The 23,386-nt window shown below is 48.3% G+C and overlaps 1 protein-coding gene across 4 annotated transcripts in view; it reads left to right on the top strand.

Moving 5' to 3' along the window:
* The window catches only part of LOC141166814 (C-type lectin-like), an 85,563-nt gene that overhangs the window by 54,612 nt on the left and 7,565 nt on the right, over positions 1-23,386 (top strand). For 2 of the 4 annotated variants that reach the window (XM_073653880.1, XM_073653881.1), the window contains 2 exons: positions 1,649-1,705; positions 15,598-15,707. The exons of 1 other annotated variant lie outside the window; for it this stretch is intronic. In XM_073653880.1, coding sequence (XP_073509981.1) covers positions 1,649-1,705; positions 15,598-15,707 — 167 coding nt within the window. The remainder of the gene's footprint in view (positions 1-1,648; positions 1,706-15,597; positions 15,708-23,386) is intronic. One more of the 4 variants, XM_073653882.1, reaches the window with a different exon arrangement.

Consider the following 23,386-nt stretch of genomic DNA (forward strand, 5'->3'; position numbering starts at 1 on the left):
CTACACCATCTCTCAATGGCTCCTCTCATGCCTATCCAGTAGAACCGTTCACGCAGCAGGAACTCCAGCTTCTTCCATCCGAAGTGCCCTGCCCCATTGTGGTAGGCCTCCAGCACCATAGCTGCGTCCCGTCTCGGTACCACAACCTGCCAGATCAGTTCATGTGTCCGGGAATTGACCATTGTGCGGCACAACTTCTCCTTGTAGAGAAACAGTCTGCTTTTTTCCGTCCACAGTTGCTTGGTCTCTTCCGGAGCATCTGGGTCCAGGCAGGCGTCAGCCTGGGTCAGCATCTCCTTCACCAGACGGACTGCGGGGTCACTGTCTTGCGTCTCCGCCCAGTTGTAGTGGGGTAAGGGGTTGAACGTAGCGGATCGCTGGCCCCTCACACGGTGGGAATACTGGGTAATCCCATGACGGTGGAACGCAGGGAGTTCGACCTCTTCCAGTTCTTCTGGATCTTCCCCTCCGTCTGGTAGGTTTGGCATCCTGGACAGGGCGTCCGCGTTGGTATTAGAGCGTCCTGCCCGGTATTTGATCGTGAATTCATAGTTGGACAGGCGGGCCATCCATCTCTGCTCCAGGGCACCCAGTCTTGCAGTGTCCAGGTGTGTCAACGGGTTGTTGTCCGTGTACACGGTGAACCTGGAAGAGGCAAGGTAATGCTTGAAACGTTCGGTTACTGCCCACACCACTGCCAGGAACTCGAGCTTGAACGAGCTGTAATTCTCAGGGTTTCTTTCCGTGGGTCGCAGTTTTCGGCTGGCGTAAGCAATTACCCGTTCTCTCCCCTGCTGGATCTGGGACAGTACGGCTCCTAGCCCGATGTAGCTTGCGTCCGTGTGGAGGATAAAGGGCTGGCTGTAATCAGGGTACGCCAGGATTTCATCCCCCGTGAGGGCCATCTTCAGCTGGCGGAATGACTCCTCTTCCAGCTTTTCCCATTTGAAGGGTGGTTTCTGGTTTTTGGCCTTCCTGGACTGGCCTATCAGGAGGTCCTGCATAGGAGCTGCCTTCTTGTTAAAACCGGGAATAAATCTTCGGTAGTAGCCTACCAACCCGAGGAACTGCTGCACTTCCTTTATGCTGGATGGGCTTGGCCAGTGCTTAATCACGGTGATCTTGTCAGGGTCGGGAGCCACTCCATCAGTGTTAGAACCTTGCTGTTAGGTTTTTTTTCCTTTGCTGGTCACATGACCTTGTTGGCCTATTTAATCCTGCTCCGCCCTTCTGGCTTTGCTGGACTTCATTGTATATCTACTTTCTAGCTAGCCTGTGCTCTGTATCTAACTCTGTTAGTTTGCTTGGTCTACGGACCTCTATGTTCTATCTATTTTGTTTGTTCGTCTGTCTTCTACTATTTCTGTTAGGAGGTGTCCCATATTCCTCCCAGTCCTTAGTACTTGTAGGGATTCCCTCCTCACATCTATAGGTCTCCGTACAGACTAGATTAGGACTTTAGCAGGTCTGATCGCAGGATCAGGTTCCCTGTTACATCGTAGGGATTCAGCTGAGTCTTATAGTAGGGACAGATCTCCTCTCTTTCCTTAGCTTTGGTAGCAGAACATAACAGTAAGTCCAGCCTGAAAATTCTCTAAGGAAAGATTTTTTTTTTTTTTTTTTTTGTTCCATCATGGTGTCGGTTCAGGATTTGGCTAAACACCTGCAGGGACTCTCTCTGGAAGTGGCCGAGCTCCGTCAGCACGTGAGTAACTGTCCTGGAGCATATTTCTTGGAGCCTAAGGTATGTTTGCCGGATTTATTTTTTGGTGAACATCGAGAATTTTTTTCATTTAAAAATGTTTGCTTATTGTATTTTCGTTTGAGACCCAAGTCCTCTGGGGATGAATCCCAGCGCGTAGGGTTCATAATGTCACTTTTGCGCAAAGAGCCTCAGGAGTGGGCCTTTTCTTTGCAACCTAGTGATACATGCTTCAGATCAGTGGATAGTTTTTTTTCTGCTTTAGGACTATTATATGATGATCCTGACCGTGTGGCATCAGCTGAGACTGAGTTGAGACGTTTAAAACAAGGGTCAGGTAATGTCGAAAAATATTGTACTCATTTTCGTCGTTGGTCCACTCAAACAGGGTGGAACGATTCTGCTCTGAAAAGTCTATTTCTTGCTGGGCTCAGTGAAAGGGTTAAAGACCTGCTAATTGCTTATCCTACACCTGAGGATTTGCAACAGGCTATGCAATTAGCTATACGGGTGGATAGAAGACTGCGTGCTAGGGTTAATGAGAGCAAATCCTCTGCTATGTCAGTTTCTGGTTATGATAATGTGTGTACTAACAGTGGTGAACCGATGGAGATTGGATCGGTGGCACCTCGCTCTCAAGAAAAAGACCGTCGTTTTTCAGAAGGCTTGTGTTTCTATTGCGGAAAATCTGGTCATTTGATTAAAGGCTGTGAGCTTCGTATGAAGAAAGAAAAAAAAAATGGTCAGTCACGCCCGTATTGCCTGTTTAAATTCCAAGGGTATATTTTTAGCTGCTTCCACGATTGCTCAGGAAAAATTAATGGAATTTCGGGTGTTTGTTGATTGCGGGTCTACACTGAATGTAATTGATGGGGGATTCGTGGAAAAACTCAATTTAAAACCTGAACCTTTATCATCCCCCATTGCTGTGGTTTCTGTGGATGGCTCCCCTTTGAAGAATATTACTCTCAAGGTCAGTGAATTTCCTCTCACTATTAATGGTGTTCACCATGAGAAATTGGATTTGGTAGTGTTGAATAACTTGCCTTCTCCAGTAATATTGGGTTTGCCCTGGTTAAAATTTCACAATCCTGTACTGGATTGGTCTACCAGTGAAATTAAATCCTGGAGCCATAAATGTTATGACAAGTGTTGTAACGGGCGTATTGCAGCTTTGGATAGGGGAGAATTGCCTGTTCCTATTCAGGATTTTTGGAGAGTTTTTTCTGAGAAGGAATCGCAGGTTTTGCCTCCCCATAGAGACTATGATTGTTCTATTGAATTTGTCCCTGGAGCGACTCTTCCTAAAAGTCGTTTATTTAACCTTACCATTCCTGAGAGGAAGGCTTTGGAGGAATACATACAGACAAGTTTGGCCGCCGGTCACATTAGGCCCTCTAAGTCTCCTGTGGCGGTTGGATTTTTTTTTGTAAAAAAAAAGGACGGCGGTTTACGTCCTTGTCTGGATTTTCGTGAGATTAACAAAATTACGGTACGCAATCCTTACCCACTGCCATTGATTCCTGATCTGTTTAACCAGTTATTGGGGGCCAAGTGGTTCTCTAAAATTGACCTTAAGGGGGCATACAATCTGTTGCGCATGAAGGAGGGTGATGAATGGAAGACTGCTTTTAACACTCCTGTGGGTCATTTTGAGAATCTGGTTATGCCTTTTGGTCTTACTAATGCTCCTGCATTTTTTCAGAATCTGATTAATGACATCCTTAGACCTTTGATCGGTAAAAATGTGGTTGTGTATTTGGATGACATTTTGATTTATTCGCCAGATCTGGAGTCTCATTGGCGGAGCGTGCGTGAGGTATTACAGTTATTAATGGACAATTCGCTTTTTGCTAAGCTGGAGAAATGTGAGTTCGCTGTACAGAGAATTAGTTTTTTGGGCTACATTATCTCCAGCAAAGGTTTTGAGATGGATCCGGTTAAGGTTCAGGCTGTGCAGGAATGGCCTAGGCCTATTGGTTTGAAATCGATACAGAGGTTTTTGGGTTTCGCCAATTACTACAGAAAATTCATAAAAAATTTTTCTAGTATTGTCAAACCTCTGACTGATCTCACCAGGAAAGGTGCTGATGCGGTTCAGTGGTCTTCTGAGGCCATTGAAGCTTTTGTGTATCTCAAGGAGAGGTTCACCTCTGCTCCCATCCTTATGCAGCCTGATGTTACTAGGCCGTTTTTGGTTGAGGTTGATGCTTCCTCTGTGGGGGTTGGCGCAGTATTGTCTCAGGATAACGGGGATGGATTACATCCCTGTGCCTTTTTTTCAAAAAAATTTTCGGAGACTGAACTGAATTACGATATTGGTAATCGGGAATTATTGGCTATTAAACTCGCATTTGAACACTGGCGCCACTTCTTGGAAGGTGCGGAATTTCCCGTTCAGGTTCTTACGGATCATAAAAATCTGATATATCTTGATGCTGCCAAGCGCCTGAATGCCCGTCAGGCTAGGTGGGCACTGTTTTTCTCGCGGTTTAATTTCTCCGTTACTTACATCCCTGGTACTAAGAATGTTAAGGCGGATGCCTTGTCTCGCAGTTTTTCTCCCATAGTCGGTGCTGAGAAAGAGGAAAACATTTTACAAGAAGGTGTTGTGATAGCTGCTTTAGACTCCGTTTTGGAAGATGAGATTCTTAAAGCTCAGGAGAATGCCCCATCTAACACTCCTCATGGGAGGTTGTTTGTGCCTGGGACCTTTAGGAGAGATTTGTTTGTTGAGTGTCACGAATCTCGGTTGGCAGGTCATCCCGGAATCTCTGAGACCAAGAAACTGGTGGGTCGCAGTTTTTGGTGGCCTGGATGGCAGAAGGAAGTCATTAAGTGGGTGCGCCAATGTACTATATGTGCTAGATCTAAGTCCTCACATACTCCTGCTGCGGGGTTGCTTTGTCCTTTGGAAGTCCCCAGTGCTCCTTGGACACATTTGGCTATGGACTTTATAACTGACCTTCCCTCCTCTGAGGGTTTTACTGTCATCTGGGTGGTCGTGGACCGTTTTAGCAAGATGTGTCACTTGGTTCCCTTCGTCAAACTGCCCTGTGCTAAAACTCTCGCTAAGGCCTTTGTCAAGGAAATTGTCAGACTTCATGGCGTTCCTACTGACATTGTTTCTGATAGGGGTCCTCAGTTCGTGGCTCGTTTTTGGCGTGCCTTTTGTGACAGGTTGGGAATTCATTTGTCGTTTTCGTCCGGATATCATCCTGAATCTAATGGCCAGATAGAAAGGAAAAACCAGGATGTTGAGCAGTTCTTGCGTTGTTTTGTGGCAGACAATCAAGAGGGGTGGTCTGAGTTTCTGCCACTTGCCGAATTTGCTCTGAACAATCATACATCTTCTTCTGCTGGTTGTTCGCCTTTTTTTTGTTGTTCTGGGAGACATCCGTCGTTTGGGTCGTTCTCCAAGTTGGGATCTACCGTGCCTGAGGAGGAGAATTTTTCCGGTGATTTGGAAAGAGTTTGGACGGATGTGCGTGGTAATCTTCAGGAGGCCAACAGAAAATCTAAAGACTACTTTGATAGGAAACGACAGGAGGTTTTGTTCGCTGTTGGTGACATGGTTTGGTTGTCCTCTAGGAATCTGCGGTTGAGGATTCCTTCTAAGAAATTGGGTCCCAAGTTTGTAGGGCCCTTTAAGGTGCTTCAGGTTGTCAACCAATCTGCTGTTAGGTTGGAGGTTCCTACCTCCTGGAGAATTAATCCGGTCTTTCATGTCTCTCTGTTAAAAAAAGCTGTTGTGTCGGATGGTGACGCCTCTGCCTCTGTTCCTCCGGTGGTGGAGGACGGGGAATATGAAATTTCTCGCATCCTTGACTCTAGACGGTATAGAGGTAGTTTGCAGTATCTTGTGGCCTGGAAAGGTTTCGGACCCGAGGATAACTCTTGGGTGAGGTCAGATGATGTTTCCGCGTCCAGACTTATCAGAGCGTTTCACAGGAGATTTCCTGATAAGCCTGGTCCTAGGGGATCCGGAGGATCCTCTTAGAAGGGGGGGTACTGTTAGAACCTTGCTGTTAGGTTTTTTTTCCTTTGCTGGTCACATGACCTTGTTGGCCTATTTAATCCTGCTCCGCCCTTCTGGCTTTGCTGGACTTCATTGTATATCTACTTTCTAGCTAGCCTGTGCTCTGTATCTAACTCTGTTAGTTTGCTTGGTCTACGGACCTCTATGTTCTATCTATTTTGTTTGTTCGTCTGTCTTCTACTATTTCTGTTAGGAGGTGTCCCATATTCCTCCCAGTCCTTAGTACTTGTAGGGATTCCCTCCTCACATCTATAGGTCTCCGTACAGACTAGATTAGGACTTTAGCAGGTCTGATCGCAGGATCAGGTTCCCTGTTACATCGTAGGGATTCAGCTGAGTCTTATAGTAGGGACAGATCTCCTCTCTTTCCTTAGCTTTGGTAGCAGAACATAACAATCAGCACTCACCACGTGTCTCAGGTACTGTACCTTTGGCTTCAGTAGATGACACTTTGAGGGTTTTACTTTTAGGCCATAGTTTGCCAGGGCTTCAAACACTTCTGCCAGGTGTTCCAGATGGTCCTCATAGGTCTTGGAATAGACGATGACATCGTCCAGGTATAATAGGACTGTCTCGAAGTTCCGGTGTCCCAGACAGCATTCCATCAACCGTTGGAAGGTTCCTGGTGCGTTGCAGAGCCCGAACGGCATACAGTTAAATTCGCTGAGACCCATCGGGGTGGTGAATGCTGTCTTCTCCCGGTCCGCCTCTGCTACTGGAACCAGCCCATACCCGCTAGTGAGATCCAAAGTAGAGAAGAAGTTAGCAGATTTTAATGCAGCTAAGGACTCTTCTATCCTTTGTAACGGGTACGCATCTTTGTGTGTGATACGGTTGACCTTCCTGTAGTCTACACACATTCTCATGGTGTTGTCTTTCTTTTTCACTAAGACTAGTGGAGCTGCCCAGGGGCTACAGCTGTCCCTAATTACCCCAGCCTCCTTCATGCCTTTTAGCATCCCCTTGGCGTGTTGATAGCGTGCAGGGGGTACGGGTCGGTATCTCTCCTTTATGGGAGGATGGTCTCCCGTGGGGATGTGATGTTCTACCCCCTTTACTCGTCCGAAGTCCAGCGGGTGTTTCCTAAACACTCTCTCGTACTCTTGAACCACCCGATAGACCCCCTGTTTTTGGTGTGAGGGAGTGGAGTCAGTACCCAAATGCAGTTGCTGACACCAGTCCTCCATTGGTTTCTTAGAGAAGTTACCTTCCTCTGGTTGAGATGGAGGCAAGGGTTCCACGGCCTGTACAGAGTTCTGGTTGATGGTGAACAATTTGGCTAGCGTGGCATACCGGGGCAGGTATACTTCTCTCTCCCTGATATTTATGATGCGGACGGGCACCCTCCCATGGCGTACATCGACCACCCCCCGTGCTGTCAAAATGGTGGGCCTACTGTCTGAGTAGACGGGTTCTACCATTGCTTGGTAGTCTCTACCTCTTAGACCAATAGCTGCCCGGCACCAAATCATCATCTCACTTTTCGGGGGCATGGCAACAGGGAACGGGTCACACATTCTCACGCTAACTATCTCACCACCATATAGTTCCACTTGTTGCCGCTTCATCAGTGTCCGGATCTCTTTTTGGAGGACACGCTGCTGGCTGGAACTGGGGTTCTTGCAACCTGTTGCAAAATAAGAATCACCTCTGCAAGACAGTTTTCGATTACGTTAGTACCTAGGGTTATTTTTGGGTGACTCTCGCGACGGTCAATGTCCTCAATGATCAGTCCTTGTACCGACCTTGATGGTCACCTCTTTAAATCCTATCTGTGGCACGGGCTGACCATTGCTGGCGATGATGCTCAGGTCGTCATCTGGGTAGCGGGTTATGTCCGAGTCATTCCAGTACCGCTTGAAGAGCACGTACCGGTTGGTAGTCACCTGTGACCTAGTGTCTAGTAGGGCACTCATAGGAATGTCATCCAGTACCACAGGCAAGACCGGTCGTCCCCCTGCGTATTTATCACGCCAGTTCGATGGGCCTGATGATCTTATGCCTGGGGGTTGGCCCTCTACCCCAGGTTGTGCCCGTTTAAATGACAGTACCTTGCCATATGTCCGGGTTGATTGCAGCGGCGGCAGATGGGTCGTCCGTCCTCGTTGTATCGGTCGCTGGGTCTTCCTCTGGCCGGTGGGGTCCTCCTCAGTCGGCGCCTCGGGACGTCCTCCGGTCCAGATGCCAGCTGGATCTTTCCTGGAGAAGAGACCTGTAAAGACTGCACAGTTCTGGTTAGCGCGGCAACGCTCTTAGTCAACTCTTGGACCTGATGGTGCAGGTCTGTAGCCGGGTTATTGTTCAAAGCCTGCGCATCAGCTCCCACAGGCCCTGCAGACAAGGGCGCCGCGTCCTGGTGATAAGTGATAGCAGGGCGCCTGTGGGTCACAGCGCCACCTGGTGCCGGTTCTCGGAGCACCCGGATGGCTCTGTCCTTGAACTGTGCAAAGTCCAGGTCAGGGTCCTGTAAGGCCATTGCCCGCAACTGGGTTTGGTGGGCATTGCACAATAGACCCTCAATAAATTGTTCTGTCAACAGCTTGTCTTCATTTCCCACGCTGTCAGGGTCTGCCTGCTTAATGGCTCTCAGGGCCTCTTTTAGGTTTAGAGCATAGTCTCTTATACTTTCATGTGCCCGTTGTTTGTACCCGTAAAATCTGAGCTTTATTTCGGCTGAGGTTTGGGTATCAAATGTGTCTTTCAGCCGGGCTAGTAGTTCTCTGACAGTCCTCTTCTTCCTAGGTGGCCAGGACTTTACCTCCCTTTGGGCTGCCCCGATTAACTGGGCCACCAGGATGCTCACTTTTTGCTCTTCCGTGAGGGGGTATACCTGGAAGAGGCTATCCAGTCTTTCCCTAAAGTCACTTAGGGTATGTGACTCCCCTGAGTACTGGGGTAGCCAGGTTGCCCCCGGGATATAGGGCATGGTGAATGGCATGACCGCAGCAGTGGTTGCGCTGGCGGCCGGTGTGGCGGTGGAGCTCCCCTCGGTATCCGACATCCTCCTTCCCCCCTAGTGGACCGTGGCCTACCTTGCGATGCTCTTCTTCCGTAGGCCGCGGCTCCGCAGTCGATCATCGAGGTCGAGGATCTTGTGTCGCGCTCCTGTGAAGTCAGCGTCGCTCTTCCTCCCTTCCAGGACCTTACGCAGCGTCAGTGCGTGGGGCGGAGCTTCGGATCTTGCGCGCTTTCGGCGTCCACGCCCCTCTTCTTCCCGTGCGGCGTCCTGAAGATGTCGTCCGATGGCGGGAAGCAGCTGCGGATGGCAGGAAGACGGCAGAATACGGAGGGAAACGACCCAAGATGGCGTCCGATGGCGGGAAACTTCTCTCAGGTAAGTGCAAAAGTCTTTTTTCAGGCACGCAATATCCATTGGGGCGGGTTGGTTTGAATCCTGCCGACTACGCCAAAGTTGACGCGCCCCTTGGGCCTGTGTTGTGCAGGGGATACCCGGAGCCGGATCGCTGGGGGTTGTAGTCTCCGTGGCGCTGACCCGGTCCGTGCCCAGGGTGGTCAATTCAATGGCAGTTTTAGTATTGTGATAATTGTCCGACTACGCCACCCGTGGATTGCGGTCAGTGGGGACCGCCGCTGCAGGGCAGACCGCTGAGGCTGGTATTATGTGTGCAGCTTAGAATGGGGTGACTCCCCACGGGAGGAGTATAGCCTCAGAGCAGTTAGTGTGGATGATGGGAGTGATGGTGCCCGAGCGCAGCAGTAATAACTCAGAGTCCGTGCAGTGCAGTTCAGGGTCTTTACTGGTATTATGAAGCAGACCCTCTCGGGAGTACTGGTTAGCAGTAGGGGCCTGGTCAGTCTGTGAGCAAGCAGGATCTCCCCCTGGCCAGGTGCAGTTGTAGGCCTCCCCGTCTATCTGCACTCTTTCCTGGCTACCTTGCTCTTTGTGGGTAGAAGTAGCCCACGTCCCTGAGTATACCGTGTGGTGCTCACCCGTATGGCCGGTGACTTGGGGCCTTCTGTTAGCCTCCGCTCCACTATGGCGGTGCTGGTCCCTTGATTGTGACCGTGCCTCCGGGCTTCTAAGGCCAGAGGACCTGGAATCCCCTGCCAGTTGGATTCTGCTGCTGGACCTGGATGTCCTCACAGCCTCGAATTCCGTGTCCGGGTTTAGTGTCTTCAGCCAAGGCGAGCTATCTAGCTTCCAGCCTCTGGCACTCGCTCCTGCTCCTACAGAGCTCCTGCTGTCACTTTCCCTGTGTCTGGAACTGTCTCCAGGCTCTGACTCCCAGACTCTGACTGACCTAATCCCGCCCCAGACCCAGTTTATAAGGGCAGATTCCTCCCCTCCCAGGTCTGGGCGGGCGGTGTTGCATGCTTAGGGCTCCTGACCAGAGAAACCTCCCACTTGCTCTCAGACATAATATTTCTATTACTGTGGCAACCAGACCCCTGGGGTGCCACACTAACTATGTTACATGTTACATATGGAATTGCAATATTTAGAAGTGATCAGATGATCGCAGTTTCAAGTCCCCTAATAGGGCTAAAAAATAAAATAAAAGTTAAAAAAAATAATTTTTTTTTAACCCCTTCCCTACCCAGCCTGTTTTCACCTTCCCGACAGGCCAAATTTTACAATTCTGTCACTTTATGTGGTAATAACTCTGGAATGCTTCAACTTATCCCAGTGATTATGAGAATTTTTTTCATGACTTAATGTACTTTATGTTAGTGATAAATTTAGATTGAATTATTTTGCATTTATTTGCCAAGAATTTTGAAAATGTTGCAATTTTCAAACTTTTAATTGTTATGCCCTTAATCCAGAGTGATATGTTACACAAAATAACATTTCCCACATACCTAATTTGTATCAGCATAATTTTTGAAACATAAACTTTTAACCCTTCTAACTTGCTAGCCAAAAAAATTATCAGAAGTATAATATCTATTAAATGCTTCACAGGAATTAAAGCAATGTGGAAGTAAAAAAATGAAAATGTAACTTTTCCCACAAAAATGTTGCTTTAGCCCCAAATTTTGCATTTTCACAAGGGTATCAGGAGAAAATGGACTGTACAGTTTGCTGTGCAATTTCTCCTGAGCATATGTGGTGAAAAACTACTATTTGGGCGTATGGCAGGGCTTGGAAGGGAAGGAGCACCATTTGACATTTGGAACGCAAAATTGGCTGGAATCAAGAGCAGACGCCATGTTGCGTTTGCAGAGTCCTTACTGTGACAGTGGAAACCCCCCACAAGTGACACCATTTTGGAAACTATACCCCTCAAGAAATTTATCTAGATGTGTTGTGAACACCTTGAACCCCGAGGTACTTCACAGACTTTTATAATGGTGAGCCGTGAAAATAAAAAAATCACATTTTTCCAACATAAATGTTGCTTTAGCCCCAAATTTTTTATTTTCACAAGGGTAATAGGAGAAAATGGATCCCAAAAGATGTTGTGCAATTTCTCCTGAGTACACCGATACCACATATATGGTGGAAAACTACTATTTGAGCGCACCGCTGGTCTTTTAAGGGAAGGAGCACCATTTGACATTTGGAACGCAAAATTGGCTGGAATTGACAGTGAACGCCATGTTGCATTTGCAGAGCCACTGATGTACCTAAACAGTGGAAACCCACATTAGTGACACCATTTTGGAAACTACATCTCTCAAGGAATTCACCTAGTTGTGTGGTGGCCACATTGAACCCTCAGGTGCTTCAAAGAATTTTATAACGTTAAGCCGTGAAAATAGAAAATCACATTTTCCCACAAAAATGTTCCTTTAGCTCCAAATTTTTTTTTATTTTCACAAGGATAACAGGAAAAAATGGACTATTCAATTTGTTGTGAAATTTCTCCTTAGTACACTGATACTCCATATGTGGTGCAAAACAACTGTTTGGGTGCATGGCACAGCTAGGAAGGGAAGAGACGCCATTTTGGCTAGAATAAATTGCGGACACCATGTCACATTTGAAGAGCCCCTAACATGCCAAAACAGCAGAAACCCCCCCAACTGACCTGATTTTTGAAACTACATTTCTCGATGAATTTATCCTAGGGAGTAGTGAGCATTTTTAACCCTCAGGTGATTCACAGAATTGAATAACATTGGACTGAGTAAATTAAAAATTACCATTTTTGCACTAAAATGTTTTGGTTTGGCCCCAAATTTTTAATTTTCAAAATAGGTAATAGAAGAAAATAAACAGTATAATTTGATACGCAATTTTTTCTGAGTATGCCAATTCCCCAAATGTGGTTGAAAACCACTTTTGAGACACAGTGCAAAGCTCAGAAGGGAAGGAGCACCATATTGTAATGCAGATTTTGCTGTTATGGTTTACTGGTGCCATGTCACTTTTGCAGAGCCCGTGGGGTGCCAGAACAACAGAACCCCCCATAAGTGAACCCGTTTTACAAACTACACCCCTCAATGAATTCATCTAGGGGTGCAGTGATCATACTGACAACACAGGTGCCTCATAGAATTTTATACCATTGGGCGGCAAAGAAAAAATAATTACATTTTTACCACAAATATTGTGTTTTTGCCCCAAATTTTACATTTTTACACTTACACAATTTCTGTTGAATGTGGCAATATCTCTTATATGGCTATACAGTACTGCTTAGCCTCACAGCGAAATTCTGGAGGGAAGGAGCGCTATTTGACTCTCGAAGAACAAATTTTTGTTGAATAGTTTGCGGACTCCATATACAGAGCTCCTAAGTGCCAGAAGAGCAGAATCCCCCTCAACTGACCTTATTTTGGAAATTACACCCATCTGGGAATTTATTTACAGGTATAGTGTAGATTTTGACTCCATGGGTATTTATCAGAAACAAGCAGCAGTGGATGTTGCTGAGCGAAGATTGCAAATCTGACATTGTAGTTTCCAGTTCATTGTCGTGCCCAGAACATTGCAGTGCCCAGCTTGTGCTTCTGGAGACACGCACCCCGCAAATTAAGCAGGCTCTCATCACTACAGAGATGCCAAACATGTGGATTCTAAATATGGTTTAGACAAGCTGTGGGTCATTTGGATTTGGGAATGCAGATTTTGCTGGATTTCTTTTTGGGGGTGAAGAGCCATAGTGCTTTTCCAGAGCCTTTGTGCTACCAGTAAGGAGGAAGCCCCCTATATTTCCGTTAACAAATGATAGACTTGAGTGTGAACATGTTTTATTTGTGGACTGAGTTGAAGCTTTTATTGGGAACATTTTACATAAAATTTTGGATTAAATTTATCCTGTGCTCTCCGCTGAGCACTTACATCAGGGTTTCAATCTAACTCTCCGAATGACATGATTCAGATGAAACCACCGAGGGATCCATTCACTATAATGAGGCAGCAGAGTTACTCTGGACTCCCTTTGGCCTCTGTTCATCAGTGTCTGTCTTTTCAGAAGTGCACAAAACTGTGGTCAACTGTGCTTTTATGCACTCTTAAAAAGATGGACACCACCATAGGTTAGACAGATTCCAAAATATATCCATCTGTATCATTATAGGGAATCTTCCATCAGGGGTTCCGTCTGAAATACGTATATTAGAGATTTGCATGGAAACCCCCGATGTAAGCGCTCAGCGCAGAGCACAGGATAAATGTGAGCCGAGCCTTAATGCGATCTTTGTGAGGCAGAATGAACAAATCAACAGCAGGTGAAGAACTGGTTTTATTTATTTTACATGCCTTTCTTAGCACGGTATAAGTCATTGGACGACTTTATTCTTCTGGTCGGTGCAATTACAGCAATACCAGATTTATATCTTTTTTATGTTTGGCTGCTGTCACACATAAAAAAATGCTTTCTTTTTACAAAAAAAAGGTTTTGCATCGCCATAGTTTGAGAGCTATAATTTTTCCATATTTTGGCTGACAGAGTCATGTGATGGCTTGTTTTTTGTGGGATGAGTTGAACCTTTTTTAGGTACCATTTTCGGGCACACATTTTTTGATCGCTTTCTATTCAGATTATTGGGAGGCAGAATGAACAAAAACCAGCAATTTAGGAATTGTTTTTTTTTTTAATGCCGTTTACTGTGTAGTAAAAATTATAAGGGAGCTTTACTTTTCCGGGCAGTACGATTACAGTGATACCACATTTATATAAATTATTTTATGTTTTTTCCGCTGTTGCACAAGAAAAACTATTTTATAGAAAAAATATTTTTTTTTGCATTGCTTTATTCTGAGAGCTATAACTTTTTGATTTCTCCGATGATTGAGCTGTATGGCGGTTTGTTTTTTGCGGGACAAGATGACATTTTCAGCAGTACTATTTTTATTTACATTTGTCTTTTTGATCGTGTTTTATTCTACTTTTTTTTTTCAGTGGTATGATATAAATACTTTTTTGCCACATTTTTTAAATTTTTTTTTATACGGTGTTCACTGAAGAGGTTACGTAATGTGACAGTTTTACACGTTGGGTTGTTCCGTACGTTGTGATACCAAATATATGTTCTTTTTTTATTTTTGTTTTTACATAAATATATGTATTTATTGGTATAATATTTTTTTGGTTCTTTATTTTGTTATTTTTAAAAAAGATTTTTATGATGTCGCAAGGATGCCGATCACATGGGAGAGGGAACCCCCTCCTTTTCCCAGCCTCCTAAATGTTGTGATTGCTATTGATCGCAGAATTTAGGGATTAAACAGCCCGGAGCAGTGCGGGCACTACCTCTGGCTGTCACAGATGGGTCTTGGCTTTCATTTAGTGCAGGTACAGCTTCTGTGCATCGCACGATCGCCATGACGTACCTATACGTCATAGGTAGGGAACCCCTTTCGAACCATGACGTATAAGTAGTGAAAAGGTTAAATGAAATGAAAAAAAATATATAAAAATTTGAATCACACCCGTTTTCCCCATTAAAAATAAAAAAAATAAAAAAAAACTAGCATATTTAGTCTCATTGCTTTTACATGTCCTATCTATTAAAATGTTAAATGAATTAACCCTATCGATAAACACCGTCAAGAAAAAAAAAATCAAAACGCCAGAATTGTTTTTCTGCCATCACACCGATCAAAACATCACGTGTATCTCAAATTGGTATCCATAAAACGGTCAAAAAATAAGTCCTGACACATCTCCATTGACAAATTTTTTTTTTAAAAGTGTTCTAGGAAAATGGTGACACAAAACCCGTATTTTCTTTTCTTACAAAATTCAGTCATGTCTCAATGGCCGTTTTAACAATATAATAATTACCATTAGAACAAAAACAATGTCAGAATTGCATTTTTTTCACCATTTCACATAACTTGGAATTTTTTATCTGTTGTTTAGTACATTATATGGTAGAGTGAATGGTGTCATTCAAAGGTACAACTCATCCCAAATGGCTATATCGACAGAAAAATAAAAAAGTTATGGCTCTAGGAAGAAGGGGAGGGGAAATAGCAGCAGAGGTTCTCTAGTAAAATTATTTATCTAGTGAATGATTGCAATAGTAAAGCAGTGTACTTGCTGTTTTGGAACTTTTTCCACCCCCACTGTCTGGAAGTTGGTGACTGTAAAGTTATTTCCAGCAGAATGCACGATGCAACCAACCACACCACACTGATTTTTAGGGATCTGACTGTAGGTCGCACAGCGCATTTTGGATCCACCATCAATACCTAAAATGAAGATTCACCATGATTTGTAAAGAGCCATAGCCCGTTTGGCTCACCTGAGAGTACCACTTAATTTGTAATTGGTCCCTTGCTAGAATTCTGGGTGCTGGGTGGGGTAAAAAGATGGCATCAACGAGATAGTCTACTAATTGTTCTATGACTTTTCTTGATATCTTGCTTAGTTAGGCAGATTTCTCATTCACAACTCAGAAGACAATATATTAGTAAAATACTTTTATGTATTTCCAGTTTTCTTTATTGAAAAATATAAAACAGAATAATTACTGGCTTGGACTGAAACGAAATCCTGAAGACATTGAGATGTGGGAATGGACAGATGGATCACCTCTGACATTCAGGTAAATGAATGCAATTAATCTTCATTACATAAAATAACACAACAGATGCAACATGCCAGAGCTGTGAATAAATTCATTTAAAGGGGTTGTCTTATGTTATGGCTCCTCCTATGAAGAGCTGCAATCCCCAGAGGATGTGTCATCTGTGTAATGCATGGGCAGACCAGGTCCACCAGGTCAAAAGCTATTGTTTGCAGGCACTGCTTTGTCTGTTCTTCTCATGCCACCATCTCACAGCTGTAAATCGTAATCCCCCATTGAATGGATGCCCTAGCCGGCTGCCATCCAGTGCTCCTTTGTAGCGCCGGCGTCCCTGCCCTCTGCTAGGCAGGGACGCTGTTCCCCTCACCTCCCTGCTCCGTGCCCGGCGTCCTCCTCCCGCTCTGCTGGCAGTGCGCGCTCCTTCCCGTCCACTGTGCTTAGGGCGCGCGCGCTCTCCCTCCCTCTTAAAGGGGCCGCGCGCGCCGTCCTAAGGAGTCCCCGGCCAATGGCCGGAGGACTTCACCATATATAAAGCACCTCCTCCAAAATGGAGGTGCCCGAGCAATGTTGTTGCACTGTTTACTACTCTGCTTCAGCCCTCAGGTCCCGTTGCCAGTTACCTGCCAGTTACCTGCCAGATTCCTGCCTGATTATCCGCTACCTGCCTGCTAGTCTGAGGTCCGACGGTCTGCCTTACTACTCCTGTCAGTCTGTCTAAGGACCAGTCTGCCTGCTCACCTGGGAGCGCACATCAGCCACCTGCCTGCTTGCCCGAGGTCCGACGGTCTGCCTTCCAACTCCTGTCAGTCTGTCTATGGACCAGCTTGCCCACTCACCTGGGAGCACACACCTGCTACCTGCCTGCTAGTCTACCTGGAGGCTCCGCCGTCACGTGCTGTGACCACCTGCCTGTCCAGTGACTCCTGCTCGCTCACCTGGGAGCGCTCATCTGCTGCCTGTCTGCTAGTCTACCTGGAGGCTCTGCCGTCACGTGCTGTGACCACCCGCCTGTCCAGATACTCTCGCCTGCTCACCTGGGAGCTCACGTCTATCATCAGCCGCCACAGGTCGTACCAACCCTTTACCTAGAGACTGCCCCGGTCACTTGCCGTGACCATCTGCCCGTTCATTCAGAGACTGCCCCGGTCACTTGCCGTGACCATCTGCCCGTTCATTCAGAGACTGCCCCGGTCACTTGCCGTGACCATCAGCCCGTTCATCCAGAGACTGTCCCGGTCACCTGCTGTGACCTCCTGCCCGTCTTCCCTGGTCGCCACCTGCTCCCTTACAAGGACTGCCCCCTTGTATAGTAGCTCAGAGGTTCCGCCTCCCAGACCCGTTACAGTTTGCTCGGGCCATGGAACCCGGTGGCACCCAAGCTCCCTCGCTCTCGGACCTGTGTCATGAACTGTCCCGTCAAAGGTCCCAACAGGAGTCCATCCTGGGTCACCTGCGGAATGTCAATACTCGCCTGGACACTCTGACTGCTCCACCAGCAACCTCCGCCAGTGCCATGTCTCGCAATCCGGCAGCTCCGCTGCCCACTAATACCATGGTATCCTACCCCGGACCCCGGCTTTCTGCACCTCCTCGCTTCGGAGGCGACTCCGCCCAGGCTCGGGGCTTCATAAATCAGTGCACCATGCACTTTGAACTATTGTCCCACCAGTTTAACTCCGACCGGGCCAAAATTGCATTCATCATGTCCCATCTCACCGGGGAGGCCCTGGCCTGGCTAAATCCTCTATGGGAGAGAGGAGACCCCCTGGTGTCCAACTTGCCTGCTTTTCTCACGGCTTTCCGGAAAGTCTTCGACGAACCCGGACGGAAGACCTCATTCGCATCATCACTGCTACGCCTCCGTCAGGGAAGTCTCACCGTGGGCCAATATGCCATACGGTTCCGTACCCTTGCCTCGGAGCTGGCCTGGGATAACGACGCTCTGGTATCCGTCTTCTGGGAGGGTCTGTCCGGCCGTATTAAAGATGAACTTGCCGGTCGGGACATTCCTACCACTCTCGATGACCTAATAACTCTTGCCACCCGGATTGACCTACGGTTCCAGGAGCGTGCCAAAGAGGTCACCCGTGAGAAGAGGTTACCATGTCTAGCTCCTACTTTTCAGAAACCCGTCACTCCCTCCGTCTCTACCCAGGTACACTCTCCTGAGTCTATGCAGGTCGACCAGACCAAGATGGTCAATACCCGTCAGGACTTACGCCGTGCCGAGGGGAGCTGCTTCTACTGTGGCAGTAAGGAGCACCGGATCCGTGCCTGCCCGGAGAGGTCGGGAAACGCCTGTGTCTAGGTTCGCTCAGAGAGGTCAACCTAGACAAGAATAAATCCTCTCCATCTCTGCTGCTGTCAGTCTCAATCGTCTGCGGGGAGAACCGTTATTTCGAACTAGCCCAACTTGACTCTGGAGCAGCCGGGAATCTTATTTCACAGTCCCTGGTAGAGAAATACCGCATCCCCACCAAACCTCTGGCTGTACCCTTGTCTGTTGCTGCCGTGGATGGGGGCCTGTTACCACGCCCCATCCAACTCATCACCGAATCCATTACTCTGCAGGTGGGAATGCTGCATTCTGAGAGTATCTCCTTTCATGTTCTGCCTGGACTCTCTCACACCCTCTTGCTAGGCCTATCTTGGCTCCAGAGATATGCACCCGTGCTTGACTGGCAGACCGGAGAAGTCCTTCGCTGGGGACAGGACTGCCATAAGACCTGTCTGGTTCCCGTCCATCCCGTCCGTCCTTCTCCTACCCCAGCTAATCTACCTGGACTTCCGATTCCTTATTGGTCTTATGCTGATGTCTTTAATAAAAAGGAAGCAGAGACACTACCTCCTCATAGACCATACGACTGCCCTATCGACCTGTTACCTGGTACTACTCCTCCCCGTGGGCGTATTTATCCTTTATCTGCTGCTGAGACCCGGTCGATGTCCGAATATATTGAGGAGAATCTGGCCAGGGGATTCATCCGGAAATCTACCTCCCCGGCGGGAGCAGGCTTCTTTTTCGTCAAAAAGAAGGACGGCTCTCTCCGTCCCTGTATAGACTATAGAGGCCTTAACCAGATCACGGTGAAGAATAAGTACCCCCTTCCGCTCATTCCGGAGTTATTTGATCGTCTGAGGGGGGCTAGAATCTTCACCAAACTGGACCTCCGTGGGGCGTACAACCTGGTTCGTATCCGTCAGGGGGATGAATGGAAGACGGCATTCAACACCCGGGACGGCCACTATGAATATCTGGTAATGCCCTTTGGTCTCTGTAACGCTCCTGCCGTCTTTCAAGAGTTGGTCAATGACATCTTCCGGGACCTTCTCTACTCCTGCGTAGTGGTGTACCTGGACGACATCTTGGTCTTCTCTCCGGATCTCCAGACTAACCGGAGGGACGTTCGTCAGGTCCTGCTCAGGCTCAGGCAGAATCACCTCTTCGCTAAATACGAGAAGTGCCTCTTTGAGCAGTCCTCGCTTCCGTTTTTGGGCTACATTATTTCTCAGACCGGCCTACGAATGGATCCAGAGAAACTGTCTGCCATCGAGAAATGGCCTCGACCGGAGGGGTTGAAGGCCATTCAGCGATTCCTGGGCTTCGCCAACTACTACCGCCTCTTCATACCACACTTCTCTTCCCGGACTGCCCCAATTTCCGCGCTCACCCATAAGGGTACTAATCCCAAAGAGTGGCCGCCCGAAGCAGAGGAGGCCTTTCTTTCCCTAAAACAGGCCTTCTCTTCCGCCCCGGTGCTGCATCGCCCGGACGGCAACAAGCAGTTCTTCCTGGAAGTTGACGCCTCCTCCTCTGGAGCCGGAGCGGTACTTACTCAAAAATCATCTTCCGGGAGAATGGTAACTTGTGGCTTCTTCTCCAAACTCTTCTCCTCTTCTGAGCGCAACTATTCCATAGGAGACCGAGAGTTATTGGCCATCAAACTGGCATTGGAGGAGTGGCGTTACCTACTCGAGGGGGCTCTTCACCCGGTAATAATTTACACTGACCACAAGAACTTGGCTTACCTCCAGCATGCCCAGAGACTTAACCCGCGCCAAGCCCGGTGGTCCTTGTTTTTTGCTCGCTTTGATTTTGTTCTTCATTTTCGCCCGGCTGACAAAAACGTCAAAGCAGATGCCTTGTCCCGATCCTTTCTGGTGTCCGATCTCGAGGAAGAACCTAAACATATCATCGATCCCGCCAGAGTAATGCAGGTGGCTCCCGTGAGCCTAAATCGTCTCCCTCCCGGTAAGACGTTCGTATCAGTACCTGATCGGGAGAAGATCCTACACTGGGGTCACTCATCTAAACTAGCTGGCCACGCCGGTCAGAAAAAGACCCTCCAGCTTATTGCCCGGCACTACTGGTGGCCTACCCTGCACAAGGACGTAATAGACTTTGTTTCTGCCTGTGTGTCCTGCGCCCGCAACAAAGTCCCGAGACACCTGCCAGCCGGACGCCTTCTTCCGCTTCCTGTGCCTGCTGCCCCCTGGCAGCATATTGCTATGGACTTCATAACTGATCTCCCCGTCTCTGCCGGTTGTACGGTCATTTGGGTGGTCGCTGACCGCTTTTCCAAGATGGCTCACTTTATTCCCCTGCCTCTTGCTAGGCCTATCTTGGCTCCAGAGATATGCACCCGTGCTTGACTGGCAGACCGGAGAAGTCCTTCGCTGGGGACAGGACTGCCATAAGACCTGTCTGGTTCCCGTCCATCCCGTCCGTCCTTCTCCTACCCCAGCTAATCTACCTGGACTTCCGATTCCTTATTGGTCTTCCGTCTGCACCCGAGCTGGCTAAAGACTTTATCCGCCACATCTTCCGTCTTCATGGCCTGCCCCTCCACATCGTGTCGGATCGTGTGGTACAGTTCACCTCACGTTTCTGGAGAGCCACTTGTAAACTGCTAGACGTCACCCTGGACTTCTCTTCCGCTTACCACCCACAGTCCAATGGTCAAGTGGAGCGGATCAATCAGAACCTGACCAGTTACCTCCGGCACTTCGTTAATGCCCATCATTCTGACTGGGTGGATCTCCTACCATGGGCCGAGTTCTCCTATAACAATCACGAGAGCGAATCCTCCTCCAAATCCCCGTTTTTTGTAGTCTTCGGTCAGCATCCTCGGATTCCTTTTCCTGTCTCCACCTCTGTGGACAACCCGGCTGCGGAATCTCTCGTTAGAAAATTTTCCTCCATTTGGGAGAGTACCCGATCCGCACTCCTCCAGTCGTCCGAACGGATGAAAAGACACGCTGACAAAAAACGCCTGGATCCTCCACAATTTCGTCCTGGAGATAAAGTCTGGCTCTCGTCTAAATATGTCCGACTCAAGATACCTTCTTACAAGTTAGGGCCTCGGTTCATCGGTCCTCTGGAGGTCATCAGTCAGATCAACCCGGTGGCCTATAAATTAAAACTCCCGGCCAACTTACGGATCCCTAACTCCTTCCATGTATCTCTCCTCAAACCTGTGGTACTTAACTCTTTTTCCAAGTCTACAGGTACGCCTCCTGCTCCGGTTTCTGCTGAGGACGAGTTTGAGGTAGAGAACATTCTTGCCACCAAAAGGGTAAGAGGAAAGACCTTTTTTCTAGTAGATTGGAGGGGGTTTGGTCCTGAGGAGAGAACGTGGGAGCCCCGGGAGAACATCCATGCCCCTCTTATCCTAGCTAAATTTCTGTCTGGCCTAAAAAAGGGGGGGCCTAAAGGGGGGGGTACTGTAGCGCCGGCGTCTCTGCCCTCTGCTAGGCAGGGACGCTGTTCCCCTCACCTCCCTGCTCCGTGCCCGGCATCCTCCTCCCGCTCTGCTGGCAGCGCGCGCTCCTTCCCGTCCACTGTGCTTAGGGCGCGCGCGCGCGCTCTCCCTCCCTCTTAAAGGGGCCGCGCGCGCCGTCCTAAGGAGTCCCCGGCCAATGGCCGGAGGACTTCACCATATATAAAGCACCTCCTCCAAAATGGAGGTGCCCGAGCAATGTTGTTGCACTGTTTACTACTCTGCTTCAGCCCTCAGGTCCCGTTGCCAGTTACCTGCCAGTTACCTGCCAGATTCCTGCCTGATTATCCGCTACCTGCCTGCTAGTCTGAGGTCCGACAGTCTGCCTTACTACTCCTGTCAGTCTGTCTAAGGACCAGTCTGCCCGCTCACCTGGGAGCGCACATCAGCCACCTGCCTGCTTGCCCGAGGTCCGACGGTCTGCCTTCCAACTCCTGTCAGTCTGTCTATGGACCAGCTTGCCCGCTCACCTGGGAGCACACACCTGCTACCTGCCTGCTAGTCTACCTGGAGGCTCCGCCGTCACGTGCTGTGACCACCTGCCTGTCCAGTGACTCCTGCTCGCTCACCTGGGAGCGCTCATCTGCTGCCTGTCTGCTAGCCTACCTGGAGGCTCTGCCGTCACGTGCTGTGACCACCCGCCTGTCCAGAGACTCTCGCCTGCTCACCTGGGAGCTCACGTCTATCATCAGCCGCCACAGGTCGTACCAACCCTTTACCTAGAGACTGCCCCGGTCACTTGCCGTGACCATCTGCCCGTTCATTCAGAGACTGCCCCGGTCACTTGCCGTGACCATCTGCCCGTTCATTCAGAGACTGCCCCGGTCACTTGCCGTGACCATCTGCCCGTTCATTCAGAGACTGCCCCGGTCACTTGCCGTGACCATCAGCCCGTTCATCCAGAGACTGTCCCGGTCACCTGCTGTGACCTCCTGCCCGTCTTCCCTGGTCGCCACCCGCTCCCTTACAAGGACTGCCCCCTTGTATAGTAGCTCAGAGGTTCCGCCTCCCAGACCCGTTACATCCTTTAAGTTGAGTGCTCTAGAAATTAAAGATTTAGGCTATGTGCCCACGATGCAGAAATGAAGCAGAAAATTTCTGCAGCATTTCTGCATCTCCCTGGCAGAAAAAACGCATGCAGATTGTGCATGCGTTTTTCCTGCAGAATACATGCGGATCCACATGCGGATTCACATGCGTTTCCGCATGCAGATTAACAAGCGCTTTCCAGGCGATAGCATCACTTGGAAAGTGCTTGACAACTAGGTCACACTGTATAAATCCATGCAAACAGCATGGATTTATACAGTGTGAACCGTAAAAATAAAAAAATAAAGCTATACTCACCCCCGATGCCCCGGCGTGTGCTGCAGCGCTGCTTCCTGGCTGGTTCCTGGCTGCCGGCATATCGCGAGACAGAGCGGTGAAGGGCCTGCGGTCACATGACTGTGACGTCACCGAAGGTCCTTCAGCGCTGCCGGCATTCAGAGAGAAGCCGCCGGACAGGTGAATATAACTTTATTTTTTATTTTATTCTTTTTTTTACAGGTACAATGGTACCCAGGTCTGGATGAGAGTCTCCTCTCTTCCAGAACTGGGTACCATCTGCACATAGAGACGCATAAAATCCGCTTGTACAAATGTACAGACACAGATGCAATGCAAGTCAATGGCGGCCATTCCGCTGCGCTTCCGCAAAATTAATGAACATGCTGCGGATTTTTGTACGCAGCATAAACGCTGCGGAAAAATCCGCAGCATGTGCATAGAACATGCGGAATCCCCTTGGGGACCATGGGGTGCGGATTACCTAGCGTTTCACAAGCGTTTACGCTGCGGAAATTCCGCAGCATAAACGCTTGGAAAACGCTACGTGGGCACACAGCCTAAGAACAGCCTAAAAATAAGTTTAAAGCA

The sequence above is a fragment of the Phyllobates terribilis genome, unplaced genomic scaffold (assembly GCF_046119375.1).
Source record: "Phyllobates terribilis strain yellow unplaced genomic scaffold, ASM4611937v1 Scaffold_11__3_contigs__length_659146591, whole genome shotgun sequence".
NCBI lineage: Eukaryota > Metazoa > Chordata > Amphibia > Anura > Dendrobatidae > Phyllobates > Phyllobates terribilis.